The 20159-nt window shown below is 40.2% G+C and overlaps 1 protein-coding gene across 1 annotated transcript in view; it reads left to right on the forward strand.

Moving 5' to 3' along the window:
* LOC136857933 (E3 ubiquitin-protein ligase SHPRH) overlaps positions 1–20159 on the forward strand; it is a 396601-nt gene that overhangs the window by 92202 nt on the left and 284240 nt on the right. The window contains exon 4 of the mRNA XM_067137032.2: positions 18538–19325. Within this exon, the coding sequence (XP_066993133.2) occupies positions 18538–19325 (788 nt within the window). The remainder of the gene's footprint in view (positions 1–18537; positions 19326–20159) is intronic.

The following is a 20159-nucleotide window of genomic DNA, read 5'->3' on the forward strand; positions in this document are numbered from 1 at the left end:
AACAGAACAGTTTAAACGGGAAAAATATACATATATCTTAATGCAACTGATCAAGGGACCAAGACTATCACACTTCTTAGGCGGGAAAACTTCTTATGCGGGAACTTCTTAACCGAGTTTCACTGTATATATTTACGCCGCTTTAAGCTGCTTCGCGCCATTTTATCCGCTACATCTCTATGTTAATGACCATCTCAACTGTAACATAATGGTACAATACTAATATCTACAATCTCTTCTTTTTGTTGCTACATTAGCTGAAACATAACACATTCGATAACATAATACAATCTTCTTTCAATATCTCAATTTTCTTTTTATAATACATTCTTTTCCAGTATATTCAGTTTTCCTCTTATTATATTTACATTATATACAATCTAACAGTTCATCTACATGTTTCGTCCCCTTCCTCTGAAACACCATTCTACCTATTATTCCCTTAATTTCTTTAAAAATCTAAGCTCTAACCAAATTTAAATATTTTGATATATTTGTTCCTCTTTCCCATTCTCTGCACAGCCATGATGTCATCTTATAATCCTTTTCTACCTTTTCTAGCTCCTTCTTATTCAACACTTTCTTTTTCATCTCTTCTAACGCACTACATTTATTAAATACATGTAGGTTCGACCATCCCTCCCCACATGAAGTACATCTATCCTTATTTTCTCGACCTACCCATCCCCTATTTTTTGGAACTTCCATAACCCACCAGTATAAACCTCTTTTACCCCTCCTGCCCTCAAATTCGGTTCTCGGGTTCGTAGTTTCCACCAATTTGTTTAATACTGATAGCGAGTCTCTTTCCCTGCATTCCGTTATTAAACTCTGTCTTTCTATATCAGCCACTCTCCTTTTAACCCTTCTCCATACCCATTCTTTCCCCTCTCCCCAACTCCCACACCGTGGATCTCCTAGCCCTAAATTTCGTAATTTATTTTTACACTTATTCACCCAGTACCCTTCGTTCTCCATACTTTTCTAGAACCTATACACCTCTTGTAATAAATCCTCTCCCTTCCCTTCTTCCAATCTCATCCAATACTTCATCACCCTCTTAGCTATAGTAATGTCTATCGATTCTTTACATACTAATCTAGTCCCCACATTTGCAGTACAGTTTGGAACCCCCATCATAATCTTACTAAATTTTGCCACCACCTGATTTAGTTCCTTTCTACTCTCCTCCAATCCCCACACTTCTACCCCATGTAACATTTTTCCTTTAACCATTGATTGGAACACCATTCTCTGAATTTTGTACTTTATATCCGGGAATTTATTTTCTAATACTTCCACTGCTGCAAGCGCTCCCCTCCCCTTAAATTTGGCCCTTATGTTTTGATCCTTCCAAGATCCGTTACTACTAATTATTACTCCTAAATACTCAAATATTTTTTTCTGGTCTGATTTCTTCCTGCTCTTTATTTTTATTTTCTTTCTTGGCTTTCCTTTTCCTACATACCGTTATCTGTGTCTTCAGTACATTTATCCTAAGTGCCCATCTTCTAGTGTATTCCACAACCTCTTCTAGCCCTCTTTGCAATCCACTTGCTGTTAGTGCCAAGATCAATAAATCGTCTGCAAATAGCAGTCCCGCTATCTCCCATTTCCCTATCCAAGGACATAGCCATCCCTCACCTCCATGTCTGTCTAATGTATTATTTATAAACAATAAAAATAATATCAGTGATAGCTTACAACCTTGTCTCACACCCCTCTTCAATTCAATACATTTACTCAACCCTCCCCCCTGTTGCTGATTTAGGTGGTTTAGAAATAGATGACATTTCTCAGGTCTGACATCCCGTCTATCTTAAGCCTACCCACATAAATCACTATCTTCATGCAGATTCTCACCACCATCCAGCACAAAAACAAGGCATTCTCACGACACCCGCCAAGAGGGCGAGACAAATTTGTGAGCCATCACATATCCAGTTGGAGATGTACACGCTCAAAGTCGCGTTCAAGGGTAATGGTTACAGCGATTTGCAGATTCATAGCGCCCTACATCCCAGAGAAACGACCAAGCAAAGCTCAAAGAAGGAAGAAGTGAAGGGAACTGCCTACTTGCCTTACATTCACAACACTACAGATCGAATTGCCAAGGTCCTCCGCAAACTCAATATAAAAACCGTGTTTGGCACCGCCACTAAAATTGCTCACAGTTTGAGTAAAACTAAGGACAAATTGTCCCCACTTTTACATCCTGGGGTATACGAAATTTCCTGTACGTGCGGTAAAGTATACATCGGCCAAACATGCCGGTCCATTGGTATCCGCATCAAAGAACATGAACGTAATATTCGTCTCACCCAACCTGAAAAATCGGCAATAGCTGAGCACGCTCTATCGTCGGGTCATGATGTCATGTTCCAAGATGTTCGAGCTCTTATCCACACTAGACACTACAGGTCCAGGATTATACGGGAAGCTGTGGAAATACGTAGACATCCTAACAATTTCAACAGGGACGCTGGCTATCAATTAAGTAATACCTTTTTGCCAATCATTAAGAATTTATGTAGGTAGTTTCCTTCCCTATCCCTTCACTATTGTTATTTCATCTCGGTGTTTTCCAAATTCGTACATTCCTCGTCGCCAGATGTTTCATTCCAGGCTTATGTCTGTGTGTTACACCTGCCACATGTTACGCAAGCACGATATGTGAACCGCTTAGTCTGATTGTGATGGTTCAGTCAGCTTCTGCTTCGAATGCTAGCGTTGTGCCACGTCCTGCGGGTCATCTGGTGGTGAATGAACGTACCATTTCTACTTCTATTGTAACGTTCCGAAATTCAAAGTGTCATTGTTTAAGAAGCCTTTCTCGTGGACATTCGAGATTTCTTCTGAGGACGCAGAGCACAGTTTTCTGTGAAACGTTAAGAATTTCACCTTATTTCCTTGACACGGCATAAGCCCAAAAGCCTATACACTATCATGTCTACAATGTAAAACATGTTCAAATATGACGATGTCCATTTTACAAACTAAGATTGGTTTTTGTCCATTTTTGAAATAAACTATCCCAAAATTTGAAAATGAAAGGTTGCAAGATGACACACAAGTAAACTTCTGTTTTAAAAGGAATATATTGAAAAGATGAAAGAAATATGGTTATTCTTATCCTATTTAATAATTTTATCATTCATTTTAGTTCTTGCTTCACTGTGTTTCTTTGCAAATAACCTCTAGTTCATCACATGGGTCTTCAAATCAATCATATTCCTAACTATTAACAGCTTCTTCATTTTCACTACAACTGTTCTTATGAGTGACTTCAACATACCACTTATGAAAGGCATTTAATTTCCACTCCTCTCCAAACATGGTTCATGGTGTGGGTTACTGTAGCCACGTCCTAGTTCGTGAACCATGGGCAACGGCTGAGTGGCCTAGTAAGTGGTCCTGAGAGTCGGAATACCAGTTGCTATGGAATGGGAGTGGGCATTTCGGACATATTCTGAGTCATTGCCCTCCTTGTGCTCAGGCGGCTAGGACTATACAATTCACCGGTGGTCCATAACCCGTTAGAGGAGAGATCCTCACTTGGACTATGTGCAAGTAGGGTAGCATCCTGCTTCATGAATTTACCGAGCTCAGAACATTTTAAGCAAGCCTTGGACCGGTGGGAGTAACGGAGTCCCACTCCCATTTGACAGGCGAGGGATTCCTTCGAAACAACTTGGCAAACGAAATGGAATTCAATGGGGAGCTATCAATATTAATGGGGCTTATGGAAGAAATAAAGTAGAACTGGCTGAGTCAGCAAAGAGGATGCATCTGGATGTGCTAGGAGTAAGTGATATTCGGGTAAGGGGAGATAAGAGATAAGAGATAGGAGATTATAAAGTGTACTTGACAGGGTGTTAGAAAGGGAAGGGCAGAGTTTGGGGTAGGGCTCTTTATCAGGAATACAATTGCACGCAACATAGTTTCTGTTAGGCACGTAAATGAGCAAATGATGTGGGTAGATTTGTCAGTTGGAGGAATTAGAACTAGAATTGTGTCCGTGTATTCACCATGTGAGGGTGCAGATGAGGATGAAGTTGACAAGTATTATGATGCAATGAGTGACATCGTGGTCAGGGTCAACAGCAAGGATAGAATAGTGCTAATGGGCGATTTCAATGCGAGAGTTGGAAATAGAACTGAAGGATACGAAAGGGTGGTTGGTAAATGTGGGGAAGATATGGAAGCTAATGGGAATGGGACGCATTTGCTGGACTTCTGTGCTAGTATGGGTTTAGCAGTTATGAATACATTCTTCAAGCATAAGGCTATTCACCGCTACACATGGGAGGCTAGAGGTACCAGATCCATAATAGACTATATCTTAACCGACTTCGAATTCAGGAAATCTGTTAGGAATGTACAATTTTTCCGGGATTTTTCGATGATACAGACCCCTATCTGATCTGTAGTGAACTGAGTATCTCTAGGCCTAGGGTAGAGAAAGTGAAATCTCTCTGCAAACGAATAAGGTTAGAAAATCTCCAGGACGAGGAAATTAGACAGAATTACATAGATATGATTAGTGAGAAATTTCGAACAGTGGACAATAAGCAGGTTCAGGATATAGAAAGTGAATGGTTGGCATACAGGGATGCTGTAGTAGAAACAGCGAGGCAATGCCTAGGAACAACTGTGTGTAAAGATGGGAAAAGGCGAATATCTTGGTGGAATGATGAAGTGAGAGCAACTTGTAAACGTAAAAAGAAGGCTTATCAGAAATGGCTCCAAACAAGGGCCGAGACAGACAGGGATTTGTACGTAGATGAAAGAAAGAGAGCGAAACAAATAGTTGTTGAATCCAAAAAGAAGTCATGGGCAGATTTTGGTAATAACCTGGAAAGGCTAGATCAAGCAGCAGGGAAACCTTTCTGGACAGTAATAAAGAATCTTAGGAAGGGAGGGAAAAAGGAAATGAACAGTGTTTTGAGTAATTCAGGTGAACTCATAATAGATCCCAGGGAATGACTGGAGAGGTGGAGGGAATATTTTGAACATCTTCTCAATGTAAAAGGAAATCATCCTGATGGTGTTGCGAACTGCCAAGCTCATGGGGAGGAGGAAAATGATGTTGGTGAAATTACGCTTGAGGAAGTGGAAAGGATGGTAAATAAACTCCATTGTCATAAAGCAGCAGGAATAGATGAAATTAGACCTGAAATGGTGAAGTATAGTGGGAAGGCAGGGATGAAATGGCTCCATAGAGTAGTCAAATTAGCATGGAGTGTTGGTAAGGTACCTTCAGATTGGACAAAAGCAGTAATTGCACCTATCTATAAGCAAGGGAACAGGAAGAATTGCAACAACTATCGAGGTGTCTCATTAATTAGTATACCAGGCAAAGTATTCACTGGCATCTTGGAAGAGAGGTTGCGATCAGTCGTTGAGAGGAAGTTGGATGAAAACCAGTGTAGTTTCAGACCACAGAGAGGCTGTCAGGATCAGATTTTCAGTATGCGCCATGTAATTGAAAAATGCTATGAGAGGAATAGGCAGCTGTGTTTATGTTTCATAGATCTAGAGAAAGCATATGAGAGGGTACCGAGGGAAAAGATGTTCGCTATATTAGGGGACTATGGAATTAAAGGTAGATTATTGAAATCAATCAAAGGCATTTATATTGACAATTGGGCTTCAGTGAGATTTGATGGTAGAATGAGTTCCTGGTTCAGGGTACTTACAGGGGTTAGACAAGGCTGCAATCTTTCATCTTTGCTGTCCGTAATTTACATGGATCATCTGCTGAAAGATATAAAATGGCAGGGAGAGATTCAGTTAGGTGGAAATGTAGTAAGCAGCCTGGCCTATGCTACGACTTGGTCTTAATGGCAGATTGTGCCGAAAGCCTGCAGTCTAATATCTTGGAACTTGAAAAGAGGTGCAAGGAGTATGGTATGAAAATTAGCCTCTCGAAGACTAAATTGATGTCAGTAGGTTACAAATTCAACAGAATTGAATGTCAGATTGGTGATACAAAGCTAGATCAGGTCGATAATTTCAAGTGTTTAGGTTGTGTGTTCTCCCAGGATGGTAATATAGTAAGTGAGATTGAATCAAGTTGTCGTAAAACTAATGCTCACAGCTGAGCGCACAGTTTCAATCAACGGTATTCTGTTAGAAGGAAGTCAGCTCTCAGACGAAACTATCTTTACATCGGTCTGTTTTCAGACCAACTTTGCTTTACGGGAGCGAAAGCTGGGTGGACTCAGGATATCTTATTCATAAGTTAGAAGTAACAGACATGAAAGTAGCAAGAATGATAGCTGGTACAAACGGGTGGGAACAATGGCAGGAGGGTACTCGGAATGAGGAGATAAAGATCTAATTTAGGAATGAACTCAATGGATGAAGCTGTACGCATAAACCAGCTTCGGTGGTGGGGCCAAGTGAGGCGAATGGAGGAGGATAGGTTACCTAGAGAATAATGGACTGTTATAGAGGGTAAGAGAAGTAGGGGTAGACCAAGACGATGATGGTTAGACTCGGTTTCTAACGATTTAAAGATAAGAGGTATAGAACTAAATAAGGCCACAACACTAGTTGCAAATCGAGAAATGTGGCGACGTTTAGTAAATTCACAGAGGCTAGTAGACTGAACGCTGAAAGGCATAACAGTCTATAATGATAATGTATGTATGTATATTTGTATGTCCTCTCCAAACTGCTTACCTAGTAATTTGTCAACATCTCCAAGTTTCTATGTGTGTACATTCATGCCAATGTCAATAGATAAAGGTTTCATTAACATTAGATTTGCCTCTCCTGCGTTTGTGATCTTGCCTTATTACCTGTGTCCAAATAGTAGCTTACCTCACCTTTATCTACAACTTTGCCTCTTTTTATGCACCTGAGTACAGTTCTTTTACACTGTGAAATCTTGAAATAAAGCTGACCAGCAGATTTCAGATAAATCTGTACTTGTTCTTTCCTATCCAGTTGTTCACAGGTTTGTCCAATCATGTTCACTGTGCTGTACCTTTTGAACACCTCATGATATTCATTAGGACTTATTATGGTTGTCATATTCTTGAGATCTTTTTCATTGAGTTCAAAAGTCCTATCTGAGGGCAGATATGAATGTCCAGTAACTGGAAATACCAGTTCAATTTGTCAACAGAAGATGGTGCATATGTTGTAAGCCACTTCGCACACATCACCAACATATTTATGTTTTTGGCCAGCAGTGAATCCTTGTAAATCTTTGGACTGTAACTCATTGAAAACTGCTGATTCTATTTAATTCGATGATTTCTTTGCCTCATTCTCCAGCCCCGTATAAACAGTCACATTGTTACAAAAGATAGATTGTAACAGTAGAGTTGTCTGAAAAAAAAAAAAAAAATAAAAAATAATAATAATAACAACAACAACAACAACAGCAACAACAAGAGAAGGCTCTGTGATAGCTGGTAGTAGTGCAGCAAGGGCTGTGAAATCAGTCAGTTCGTGAGTGTCGTGCGAGATGGAAATAACCCGTGTTGAGCAGCCCGCTTTCATCAAAATAGCCGTTCTCCGAGGGAGAAATGTGATGGAATGTGACAGTGAATTAGTGAAAGGCCTTTTGAATAATGCCCTACCATACCGTGCAGTAGCACGGTGGGTAGGAAAGTTTCAGCAAGGACGTGTGTCAACTGGTGATGAGCAATGTTCGGGACAACCTGTCAGTGTGCGGAGCGACGTGGCACTTGCCATCATCGAGCAGCTCGTGGATGAAGACAGACGATGGACACTACTGGAGTCAGAGAGGGCAAGTGGCATCGAGAAACACACCGTCCACAGGATATTGTGTAATGAGCTGCAAAAGCGTAAAATCTCATCGTGGTGGATACTGCATGCACTGATGGAAGTTCAGAGGTGGGTGCGCTATGCAATATGCTCCGACCACCTTGCACACTGGCAACAGGCCGGCATTCAATTCTTATCACGAATCATCGCCTTCGATGAATTTTGGGCCAGGGCATACGAACCAGAACTGAAACGTCAGTCCGCAGAGTGGTAACATGCTGGATCACCAAGGAGGCAGAAGATCCGTCAGAATCCTTCCCCAGTCAAATTGATGGTGTCATTGTTTGCCATTTTGTTCCACATGGCAGAACAGTGACTGCACAGTACTACAGGGACTTCCTGGTGCGACAGTTACGACGTGGCGTTTGGGAGAAATGTCCAGATCTTATGGACAGTGCAATAATCCTGCATGACAATGCAAAACCACATAAAGCATAGTGTATAGGGGAGGTACTGCGACGTTGGGGATGGGAAGAATTGGAGCACCCACCGTACTCTCCCAACATTTCGCCATGTGACTTTGATCTCATTCAAAAGATTATTTTTTTAAATTTTTTTTTGCTATTGGCTTTACCTCCCACCGACACAGATAGGTCTTACGGCGATGATGGGACAGGAAAGGGCTAGGACTGGGAAGGAAGTGGCCGTGGCCTTAATTAAGGTACAGTCCCAGCATTTGCTTGGTATGAAAATGGGAGACCACGGAAAACCATCTTCAGGGCTGCAGACAGTGGGGTTCGAACCCAGTATCTCCTGAATACTGGATACTGGCCGCACTTAAGCGACTGCAGCTATAGAGCTCTGTCATTCGAAAGATTAAGGAACCACTACGTGGTAGGTGGTTTGCAGCACGAGAGGACATTGCTAATGCTGTGCGCCAACAGGTGACCCGAATCACACATGGTGCGGCAAATGCTGAGGCAGATGGTATTCAGCGCCTCCCACATAGTTGACATCGTGTGGTGTCAGTAGCAGGGTACTACTTTGAGCGTCTTTAGGCCGAGGTTTGTCATGTCAACTTTGTGTACTCTGTTGTCATTCTTTTGCACTGGAAAGACCATATTGCCCTGTATACTACCGTAATAAATTAGTGTGTTACGATATTTCAGTGCTATTCATTGTCCACACATGTAGTTAACACCTTGTCCTTTCGTCTGTATATGTCACATTTTCCAACGGAACTGGTATCTTCAAGAAAAAAAAGTAGTTGCCATGACTTGTGCCCAACCCTCGTATTAATAATAATAATAATAATAATAATAATAATAATAATAATAACAATAATAATGATGCTACTATGCGCAGACATTTTAATTGGACGCCATCTGGCTGTCTGCTCATCAATTTTGATGTTCCGTTTTACTCTAGGCCTACTAGATGGCAGACAGAGTAAACCGAATCTCTCTTGTGCGTCTGGGGCTGAGTTTTAATGAATTATTTTGTTGGGTAAACACCAAATGTGTCGTCAGAGATCTTTTACATGTCAACATCGTACAATATGGAGCGTTGAATGGAATTTTTTTTTCTGCCCTTCAAAAATCTGATGACCTCTGCCGGGTTTGAACCCGCTATCTTGGGATCCGGAGGCTAACACCCTACTGCTGATCCACAGAGGCAGCTAGTTGCCTGGAATAATAAGCCGACTGATCACTTAACTTTGGCAAAACGAAGTTATTTTGGCAATCATAGAACATTAAAAAAACAGTCTTTTTCTTTTTCATTGGGTGTCAATAAAATTTTCCTGCTTGTTTTTTGTGGATGATTCTTTTCAAAATTAAGGTTGATCCTTCCTCTTCATTTTTTTTTTTTTTCAAGCATGTTGCTCTAGTTCCAAGCATGTACTGCTTTCATCTGTGCTTGGAGCAGAAAACCCTAAATTGAACTTGGTATTAAAAATATGCTGTAAGTAAGCTTCCTTCGCCTTCATTTCCACTTCTGTACCTTCATTATACATACGCCGTAGTTTGCTCAGATGGTAAATAATTACGTGCACTTTTGCTCTGACTTTATGAAGGCTTTTAATGATGTTTAGCTCAGCCTGTAATTTCTTTTCTATGATCTTTTCTTTTTTGATCCTCCCATCCCCTTTAGGTGGAGGATGCAGATGAAGAATACTTCCACGGTATTCCCTACCTGTTGTAAGAGGCGACTAAAAGGGGCGACCAAGGGATGATTGAATTAGAACCATGAAACTACTTGTGATTAGTACCATCACGCTGGGAACACCATTGGTTGTTCTTACTTGCGCGAGTAGTACTACTATGATAGGTACACAATAGATTTATGATTAGTAGCAGCAGAGAGCGGTTCGCTGTTGGTTTACAGTACCTATGATTAGTACCACTATATGCAGAACACCACGGGCTTATGTTGCCTGTGATAATACCATTAATCGAGAAGCACCACAGGTCTGGGCGTTGCCTGTTATTAGTACCACTATATGAGCAAAAATCATGGATCTGCATTGCCTGTGATTAGTACCCACTGTGTGAGGAACACCACAGAGGTACGGGTCCCTATGATTAGTACACCTATGTGAGGAACACCATGGGTTTGTGTTGCCTATGAGTGGTGCCATTATGTGAGAAACACCATAGGTCAGTGTTACCTGTGCGACGTACAATACTTGTGAGTGGTACCCTAATGTGTGGAACATCGTGAGTTTACGCTACTTTTGATTAGTGCCGCAACATGAGAAATACCATGGTTCTACTTTACTAGCGATAAGTACTATTATGAGGGGCCATTGACCTGGATTTTCACCCCCTTTAGACAAGCATTATAGATTCAGGATTGTGCTTTAGAAGCAGTCACTTAATCAGTAATACTATTGTTTTAAGATAGTTTCTGGAAAGGTAGGGCATTGTGGGTTGGATATACTGAGTGTTTTAATCAATACTGTGAGTTGGATCTGCTGATTATTTTAAATTCATATTTGTCCATTCATTCTTAATCACCACAGTTTGAATTCTGGTCACTAGGTGAATTTTGGACTTTTAAGTTGCTATTACATTTTGTCTCATTTTGTATCAGGATATAGAAAGAGATGGGTGGCATACAGGGATGCTGTAGTAGAAACAGCAAGGGAATGCCTAGGAACAACTGTGTGTAAAGATGGGAAAAAGTGAACATCTTGGTGGAATGATGAAATAAGAGCTGCTTGTAAATGTATAAAGAAGGCTTATCAGAAATGGTTCCAAATAATGGCTGTTGCAGACAGGGAACTGTAAATAGATGAAATAAAGAGAGCAAAACAAACAGCTGTTGAATCCAAAAAGAAGTCGTGGGAAGATTTTGGTAATAGCATGGAAATGAAGAATGAACTCATAATAGATCCGAGGGAATCATTGGACAAGTGGAGGGAATATTTTGAAAATCTTCTCAACGAAATAGGAAATCTTACTGGTGGTGTTGCGAACGACCGAGCTCATGGGGAGGAGGAAAATTATGTTGGTGAAATTACGCTTGAGGAAGTGGAAAAAGTGGTAAATAAACTCCATTGCCATAAAGCAGCAGGAATAGATGAAATTAGACCTGAAATGGTGAAGTATAGTGGGAAGGCAGGGATGAAATGGCTTCATAGAGTAGTCAGATTAGCATGTTGTGTTGATAAGGTACCTTCAGATTGGACAAAAGCAGTAATTGCACCTATCTATAAGCAAGGGAACAGGAAGGATTACAACAACTATTGAGGTATCTCATTGATAGTTGGATGAAAACCAGTGTGGTTTCAGACCACACATATGCAGTCAGGATCAAATTTTCAGTATGCACCAGGTAATTGAAAAATGCTACGAGAGGAATAGACAGATGTGTTTATATTTCGTAGATCTAGAGAAAGCATATGACAGGGTACTGAGGGAAAAGATGTTCACCATACTGGCGGACTATGGGATTAAGGGTAGATTATTAAAGTCAATCAAAGGCATTTATGTTGACAATTGGGCTTCAGTGAGAATTGATGGTAGAATGAGTTCTTAGTTCAGGGTACTTACAGGGGTTAGGCAAAGTTGTAATCTTTCACCTTTGTTGTTTGTAGTTTACATGGATCATCTGGTGAAAGGTATAAAATGGTAGGGAGGGATTCAGTTAGGTGGAAATGTAGTAAGCAGTCTGGCCTATGCTACTTGGTCTTAATGGCAGATTGTGCCGAAAGCCTGCAGTCTAATATCTTGGAACTTGAAAATAGTTGCATTGAGTATGGAATGAAAATTAGGCTTTTGAAGACTATATTGATGTCGGTAGGTAAGAAATCCAAGAGAATTGAATGTCAGATTTTTGGTACAAAGCTGGAACAGGTAGATACTTTCAAGTATTTAGGATGTGTGTTCTCCCAGGATGATAATATAGTGAGTGAGTTTGAATCGAGGTGCAGTAAAGCTAATGCTGTAAGCTCACAATTGTGATCAACAGTATTCTGTATGAAGGAAGTCAGCTCCCAGGTGAAACTATCTTTACATCCGGCTTTTTTCAGACTACCTTTGCTTTACGGGAGCGAAAGGTGGGTGGACTCAGGATATCTTATTCATAAGTAAGAAGTAACAGATGTGAAAGTAGTGAGGGTGATTGCTGGTTCAAGCAGGTGGGAACAATGCAGAAGGGTACTTGGTTGAGGAGATAAAGGCTAAGTTAGGAATTAACTCAATGGATGAAAGCTGTACGCATAAACCGGCTTCGGTGATGGGGTCATGTGAGGCGAATGGAGGAAGATAGGTTACCTAGGAAAATAATGAACTCTGTTATGGAGGGTAAAAGAAGTAGAGGGAGACGAAGACGATGATAGACTCATTTTCTAACGATTTAAAGATAAGAGGTATAGAAATAAATGAGGCCACAGCACTATAGCTTATTCCATGTTAAGAAAACAGTATTGCTCTTATGAGACCAAGGTTGTCATATCGAACAACTCTATTCAACAGTATCATGGGAAAATGGAGACATGTAAATGTGTGAAAGTCAGTATTTAAGCGATATAAAAGGTAGAAGAAACCAAGATGAAGTTAATATTCATGAACTCTAGGGAATTGGGGAGGTGGAGGGGTTTTACAGGGACTCATTTGGATGTTCGCAGAATAACGGCAAACAGCGGAACTTAAATTTTGAAACTAAGTTTTTAAGTTCTCTGGGAAGAAAATATGCTGTAAATTAAGCACATTTCACAATTTGCTTTATTTCTTCCTAACCCTCATCCATAGAGTAAATAAATCACTCTATTAATATTAAAGAAATAAATTGCACACATAATCTAATTAATTACATAATATGTACTCACTCAAGACAAGTACACATTGATGTAAAGACTAACGAAAGAAGATATGCAACACAAAAATAGATATGATTTCTCTACAACAGTTAATAAGCTGGCAGAATTCACAGCGTAACGATTTACGAGTTACTTGTACCATAGCGACACAGAAGGAAAATGAAGGAAGGCAACAAAGCCTCATCCTGTTGTCTTTCTTTCATAATTCTATATAAAGTACATATTTTAATTTTCACTTTTAACAGTATTTAAGTGTTGTGCTCAGAACATTCCAGCATATTCTTCAACATTTTAACTGATGCATTCGGCAGTCCGAATTATTTTTAATGTGTTTTTGTCCTTGTCCTCTGTGCTTAATCTTTAAACTTTTCGGCTGATGATGTCTACAAGATAGATGGAACATGTTCCGTTATATTTTTAAAATGTTATTTAAATAATTAAATAAAAATTTGTTTTAGTAATGTAAAGGTCTACAACCTGTATAAAAATCATTCTGCAGTGATAAGAATCGAGGGCTTTGAAAAAGAAGCAGCCATCCAGAAAGGAGTGAGGCAAGGCTGCAGTTTGTCCCCTCTCCTTTTCAATGTTTACATAGAACAGGCAGTAAAGGAAATCAAAGAGAAATTTGGAAAGGGAATCACAGTCCAAGGGGAGGAAATCAAAACCTTGAGATTTGCCGATGATATTGTTATTTTATCTGAGACTGCAGAAGATCTCAAGAAGTTGCTGAATGGTATGGATGAAGTCTTGGGTAAGGACTACAAGATGAAAATAAATAAGTCCAAAACAAAAGTAATGGAGTGCAGTCGAACGAAGGCAGGTGATGTAGGAAATATTAGATTAGGAAACGAAGTCTTAAAGGAAGTAGATGAATATTGTTACCTGGGTAGTAAAATAACTAACGATGGCAGAAGTAAGGAGGACATAAAATGCAGACTAGCACAAGCAAGGAAGAGCTTTCTTAAGAAAAGAAATTTGCTCACTTCAAACATTGATATCGGAATTAGAAAGATGTTTTTGAAGACTTTCGTGTGGAGCGTGGCATTGTATGGAAGTGAAACATGGACGATAACTAGCTCAGAAAGAAAGAGAATAGAAGCTTTTGAAATGTGGTGTTACAGAAGAATGCTGAAGGTGAGATGGATAGATCGAATCACGAATGAAGAGATACTGAATGGAATTGGTGAGAGGAGATCGATTTGGCTAAATTTGACAAGAAGAAGAGATAGAATGATAGGACACATCTTAAGACTCCCAGGACTTGTTCAGTTGGTTTTTGAAGGAAGTGTAGGTGGTAAGAACGGTAAGGGTAGACCAAGGTATGAATATGACAAACAGATCAGAGCAGATGTAGGATGCAATAGTTACGTAGAAATGAAAAGGTTAGCACAGGATAGGGTGGCGTGGAGGGCTGCATCAAACCAGTCTATGGTCTGATGACTCAAACAACAACAACAACAACAAGGTGGAACATTTGACCATACCTTTTAAGTAATACATTTGTCCTACTGGTGCTTCCACTATTCGAATCATTTTATGTAGTCATCTTCAGAATGGCGGGCATCTCCTCCCTCGTTTTTTTCTTGAACTCTTCAATGTTGTCAAATCGGTGTCCTTTCATGCCCCTTTTCATGCGTGGAAATAAGAAATAGTTGCACGGAGCCAGGTCAGGCGAGTAAGGTGCATGGGCCAGCAGAACCATTCCATTTTTAGCCAAAAACTGTCTGACAGAGATGACTGTGTGTGCAGGTGCATTGTCGTGGCAGAAGAACCAGTCTCCTGTCTGCCACAAATCATTTTTTTTTTCTTTTTCTCATGAACACCGTTGTGCAATCTTAAAACTTCCAAATAAAAGTTTTGAATGACGGTCTTACCTGGGTGAACAAACTCTGAATGAACTACGCCCTTGGCATTTAAAAAGCAAATCGGCATTGTTTTGGTGTTTGATGTGACTTGATTGGCTTGATTGTTTTGTTTTTGGGTCGTAACCGTAGCACCATGACTGATCACCAGTAACAACCTTTGACAGAAAATCTGGATCAGTTTCAAGCTGTTGTTTCAAAACAAGACATGTTTCGACTCAACATTCTTTTTTATTGTCAGTCAAAACCCGAGGAACAAACTTGGCAGCAACCCTTTTCATTTGTAAATCTTCCGTTAAAATTCGCTGAACCAAGCTCCAAGATAACCCACTAATCTCTGACAGTTGATCAATTGTCTGTCGACGGTCTGTGAGCACAACCTCTCGAATTTTTTCAATATTTTCTCGATTCGGGCAGTTGATGGACGTCCAGAATGAGGTTTGTCATCAATCGACATGTCATCATTTTAAAACCGAGCAAACCACTTGTACACTTGAGTTTTTCCTATGGCGTCATCTTTGTAAGCTGTTTTCAACATTTAAACAGTTTCAGCAGCATTTTTACCAAGTAGAAAACAAAATTTCACAGCTGCATGTTTTTCACTTAAACTTGCTATCATGAAAAACTAAACAAGAACAAAACAGCACTAGCAAAAACAGTCACTGCAGATGAACAGAACAAGTCAGGTCAACAACACAGGTGGCACTGAACTGGTAATGAGTTGCGCTATACACGCCTAGAGGCAGAAATGCGTACTATACAAGCTTCGCCCATGGTAATGTTATTCCAGTTATTTTTGGGTACCCCTTCGTATATATGTTGTACCATTAGGGGCCGTGACTTAGATGTTAGGCCCCTTTAAACAACAATCACTGTCATCATCATCAAATTAACACATGTTGGGATCCATTCCAAATCTTGAACTCCATGCCAGCGTCAGGTGTGTAAATTTTAAGCAATCTAGCATTTAAAAAAAAAAAAAAAAAAAATCCATTCGTGTAGGAGGCAGCTTCTGTCCTTCAGTCTTTCGTAGTACTGACTGGTACACAGTTCTGCATTCTCGAATACATTTTCAGGGAAGTACTCCTGGAAATACGTTGCTGGGATTCTTTGTTCCCTCCACAATGAAGATCTGTGGATATGGACCAGAAAAGGAAAGGGATCACATTTTTGAAAACTGTTATCCAGTGAAAAATACCCAACCTGTATACAATTTGGACTAAAAATGACTTGAATGTTTAGGAGCATGAACATATTATGTGAAAGTTTTTCTCTTCTATGAAATTAATTAAAACCAGTACAGAAGTTGACTTGCTGATTCTTCCTTGCTGCATCTTATGAGATTCGAAACAACAGAGCTGGAGGACATTCGTTCATTGGTAGATACAGTAGATCAACCACAGTTCTCCCACTAAATTCCACCCTTTTAAGTTTTGTTTTGACTACATTACTAATTTCGGTTTGTCTTTAGGATATTTTGTTTTCCTTTTAGCCATTTGTCAAATATTAATTCAAATAAACTGACATTGATGAGTACTTTTCTTCCAAATTCAGTTATTCTATGTAAATAAAGTTTTTGTTCCTTTTTAATTTCACTCTTTCATGCAATTTTAAAAGTGGGTTGTAAGCAATTCAAATGATTAAACTTTAGTTTCAATTGAACTATGCATAATATTCATACTGGTACTTCTGTTGTATTTGCAGGATTGTATGAAAATTGGACTATTATTAAAGTGCGGCCCACTGTCATGCCTGAGGTTTCCAGTGTGGCCCTCAAGCCCTTACAAGTTGGAAACCCCTCTTCTGCCATATACTCTTTCAGCACTGTCAACTAATATATACTTATAATTCTTCTATCACGGTATTCTTCAACTTTCTCACTATATGACGTTGGTGTTAGCAGTTTTAGTTTCTCTTCCTGTACTGCTTATCAGTTTTCACTCTCATATTACAACCTGTGACAATAAAGTTGGGTGAATAGTCCTGTATTATCAACATACATGAACAATGCACGACAGTGACCTTACTGTCTTTCGAAATAGTCCCCTCCCATAACTATGCACTGCTGAGATCGGCGATATATGTCCTGGAAACTTTGCAAGAAGGCTTCCTTTGGGATGGTGTTCAAAAGCCTCGTCACGCTTCGTTGGATGTAAGGAATATCGTCAAATCTCTTTCCTTTCAAAGCGAGTAAGAGTTGTGGGAATAGGAGGAAGTCTGGAGGATTGAGATCTGGCGAGTATGGGGGATGTTAGAGTTGGACCACGCCCTTTTTTGCCATGAACTGTTTGACGATATTGGCTGTGTGTGGGCAAGCGTTGTCATGGACAAAAAACCATGAACCTTGTTGTGCGTACTGGTGACGTACCCTGTGTAGACGTTTCATTAAACGGGTCAAAATTTCAATGCACCATGCAGCATTCAACGTCGTACCCTCAGGTAGAAATCCCTTGTGGATAATGCCTTGATTATCGAAAAAGGTGATGAGCATCGTTTTGATGCGTGACTTTTCGGCTCTGACCTTTTTCAGACAAGGGGATCTCGGAGAACGCCTTTCCATGCTTTGCCGTTTCGTTTCAGGGTCGTACCTGAGATACCAGGTTTCATCCTCATTGACAATGCGGTTCAAGAAATTTGGTATCGCATCCAGCATTTGGACAAAATCCTGTGAAGCCTCTAAATGTGCCTTCTTCTGATCGTCAGTCAAGTGATGTGGCACAACTTCTGGGTAACGATTTGTCGCACGGATTCCACAGTTAATCTGCAGTTCATCCGCTATCATGCGCACAGTTAATCGCCGATTGTTCATGATTAATGTCCTCACTTTCTCAATGTTTTCGTCACTGACGGCGGTCGCTGGTCTTCTGCTACAGGGGCTGTCAGAAACACTTTCCCAGCCTCTTCGAAAACGGGCGAACCACTGACATACACACTTCAAGGACAGTGCCTTCATAAACACGTATCAGCATCGCATGTGTTTCTTTCTTTGTCTTGCCAAGCTTAAAACAAAACTGTACATTGATCTTTTGGTCGTTCATGTTCCTGTTCACAGTTCAGAGCCAACGCACTAAACACGCACTCTGTCAAACAGGTCTTACATGGCACACACACGATGCTCAACTAAACAATGATGGGAGCAGGTGGTCAAAACCTGCTGCTATGCAGGTGCAGCGTTGTGTGTCGCCAGTGTTGCCGGATCGACCGTTCTGACTTCATTCACTGAACTTTATTGTCATAAGTTGTATATTTTCTCTTTTTGTTTTGAAGTACAATTATACCAACTCTTATTTTGATTTTACTAATGTGATTAATATCAAAAGCCTCCTCAGGCTTGGCCATAACAATCTATAAGTTCTTTATGTTTTGACTTTTCCGTCAGGTAGGGTTTTAGTTCTTCTACCTCAGAAAATGTGTTCTTGTTGCTGATGTTGCTGATAATGTTGTCTTCATCGATAAGATCTTTTCTCATTAAGCTTATATTTTCACAACAATGCTTTTATCTACTTCCCAGCTTCATGTGATGGATGTGTATATAAATCTGTTAACTGTTAAACAAAATATGACTTGTTTGATGTGTAAGAATGTTTTTTTTTTTTTTTCTTATTGCAGAAATTTTAGATCCCCTGTTTGTTGAAATGTCAACCCAATGCGGTCAGACATTGTACTACAATAGATATTCTGGCTGTGTTGTTTTGGAGAAGCCCATTGCTTCACCACTACCAACAGGTGGTATATTGGCTGATGAGATGGGGCTGGGAAAGACAGTAGAGGTTTTGGCTTTGATTTTAGCTAATCCTCGTAATATACCTGATAAAGAAAAGCTTGCTGGTACTTCTGATATGTGTGTTAAAGTTGTTGCTAATGTAACTCAAGTGAGCAATGTTAAAAGTGAATGTGATAATGAAGTGGTCAAATCTTTTGATAACTCAGACAAAAACTCAGTCATGGCTGCCTTACCAGAGTCTGCGAGTTCCCCAAAGAGTACACCTAGAAGTAGAAAAAATTGTGGAAAGGTTGTAAAATATGGTGGAAGTAGAAAATGCAGAAAGCAAGGCCGAGATACAGTGAGGGAATGCATTGAAGCTGTGATTACTACACATTGTTACAATGGGTCGAAGGCAGAGGCTAGGAAAGCTACCGGTACTCATAAGGCAGAGAAGAAGCGGGGTTCACTTCGCCAGATGTTGGAAGAATGGTATGAGGAGCTACTTCTCGAAACAATAAAGAAATCTGTGCGAATTTTGCCTTCATCATCTGACCTGGAATGTGTATGTGGTGAAGAGAGAAGTAACCTACCTCGTGTACAGTGTTCCATTTGTCGACATTGGCAGCATTCTCAGTGTGTTGGAAATCCAAATCGTGGAAGCTACCTGTGCCCTCGCTGTTGGCGGAATGAGGTAAGAATTTTCTTAGTTTTGGTGTTTCTGAATAATTATCATGCATATATTGGTACAGGCCTTCATGGTCAATGTCATTCGGCAAGCTTAGATTGTTTGTTGGGATGTAGGCTGTATAGGCATTTGGAAGTGTCGACTTTTCATCTACACTATGGTAACCCTTATCAAGACAAAATAACACAAGCTGGTGTGCACCTGTACTTTTAAAGTATCTGAAGGCTAGTTGATGGTGGTGCCACCATTGACTTTCCTCTCTCTTGTTTTGTTGTTACTAAGGCTTGTGCAGTGTGTCTCAGTGCGTTCAAACTTCTGTCTTTTGGCAGCGAGTAATGGTCTCCAAACCCTGCTAATCTGTAGGCCCTCTTCTTTCCAGTTGAAACAGTTGTCATTCTTTATCTCCACAACTTCTCAGTAGAGATGAGAATGATACTGATGGATGGTAGCCAGAACCATGGTATCCTCAAGTTTCACCTCATGATGTGCTCTGCCACCACAGATTTTTCAGGTTGGATGAGACGACAGTGACGCTTATGTTCCTTCTGACTGGTGGTAATACTGCATTTGGTGGTACCAGCATAGACCTTCCTGTATGAAAAGGGAATATGGTACACACCTGCAATGAAGAGAGGGTCCCTCGGTTCCTTACCTGAGCGTAACTGCTGGGATGTCATCTTTGTGGTTGCAAAGGTGTTCTCCATAATCACTGGAATATAAGGAATAAATTCCTTTCACATGACAATCCTTATTTCTCCTCAGATTGTGGAGGAGACTCAACAGCCATCTTGATCTCATTTTTATTGTCTCCATTAGCTTGTAAAGCCGAGAAGAGATGCT

The sequence above is a fragment of the Anabrus simplex genome, chromosome 1 (assembly GCF_040414725.1).
Source record: "Anabrus simplex isolate iqAnaSimp1 chromosome 1, ASM4041472v1, whole genome shotgun sequence".
NCBI classification, from domain to species: domain Eukaryota; kingdom Metazoa; phylum Arthropoda; class Insecta; order Orthoptera; family Tettigoniidae; genus Anabrus; species Anabrus simplex.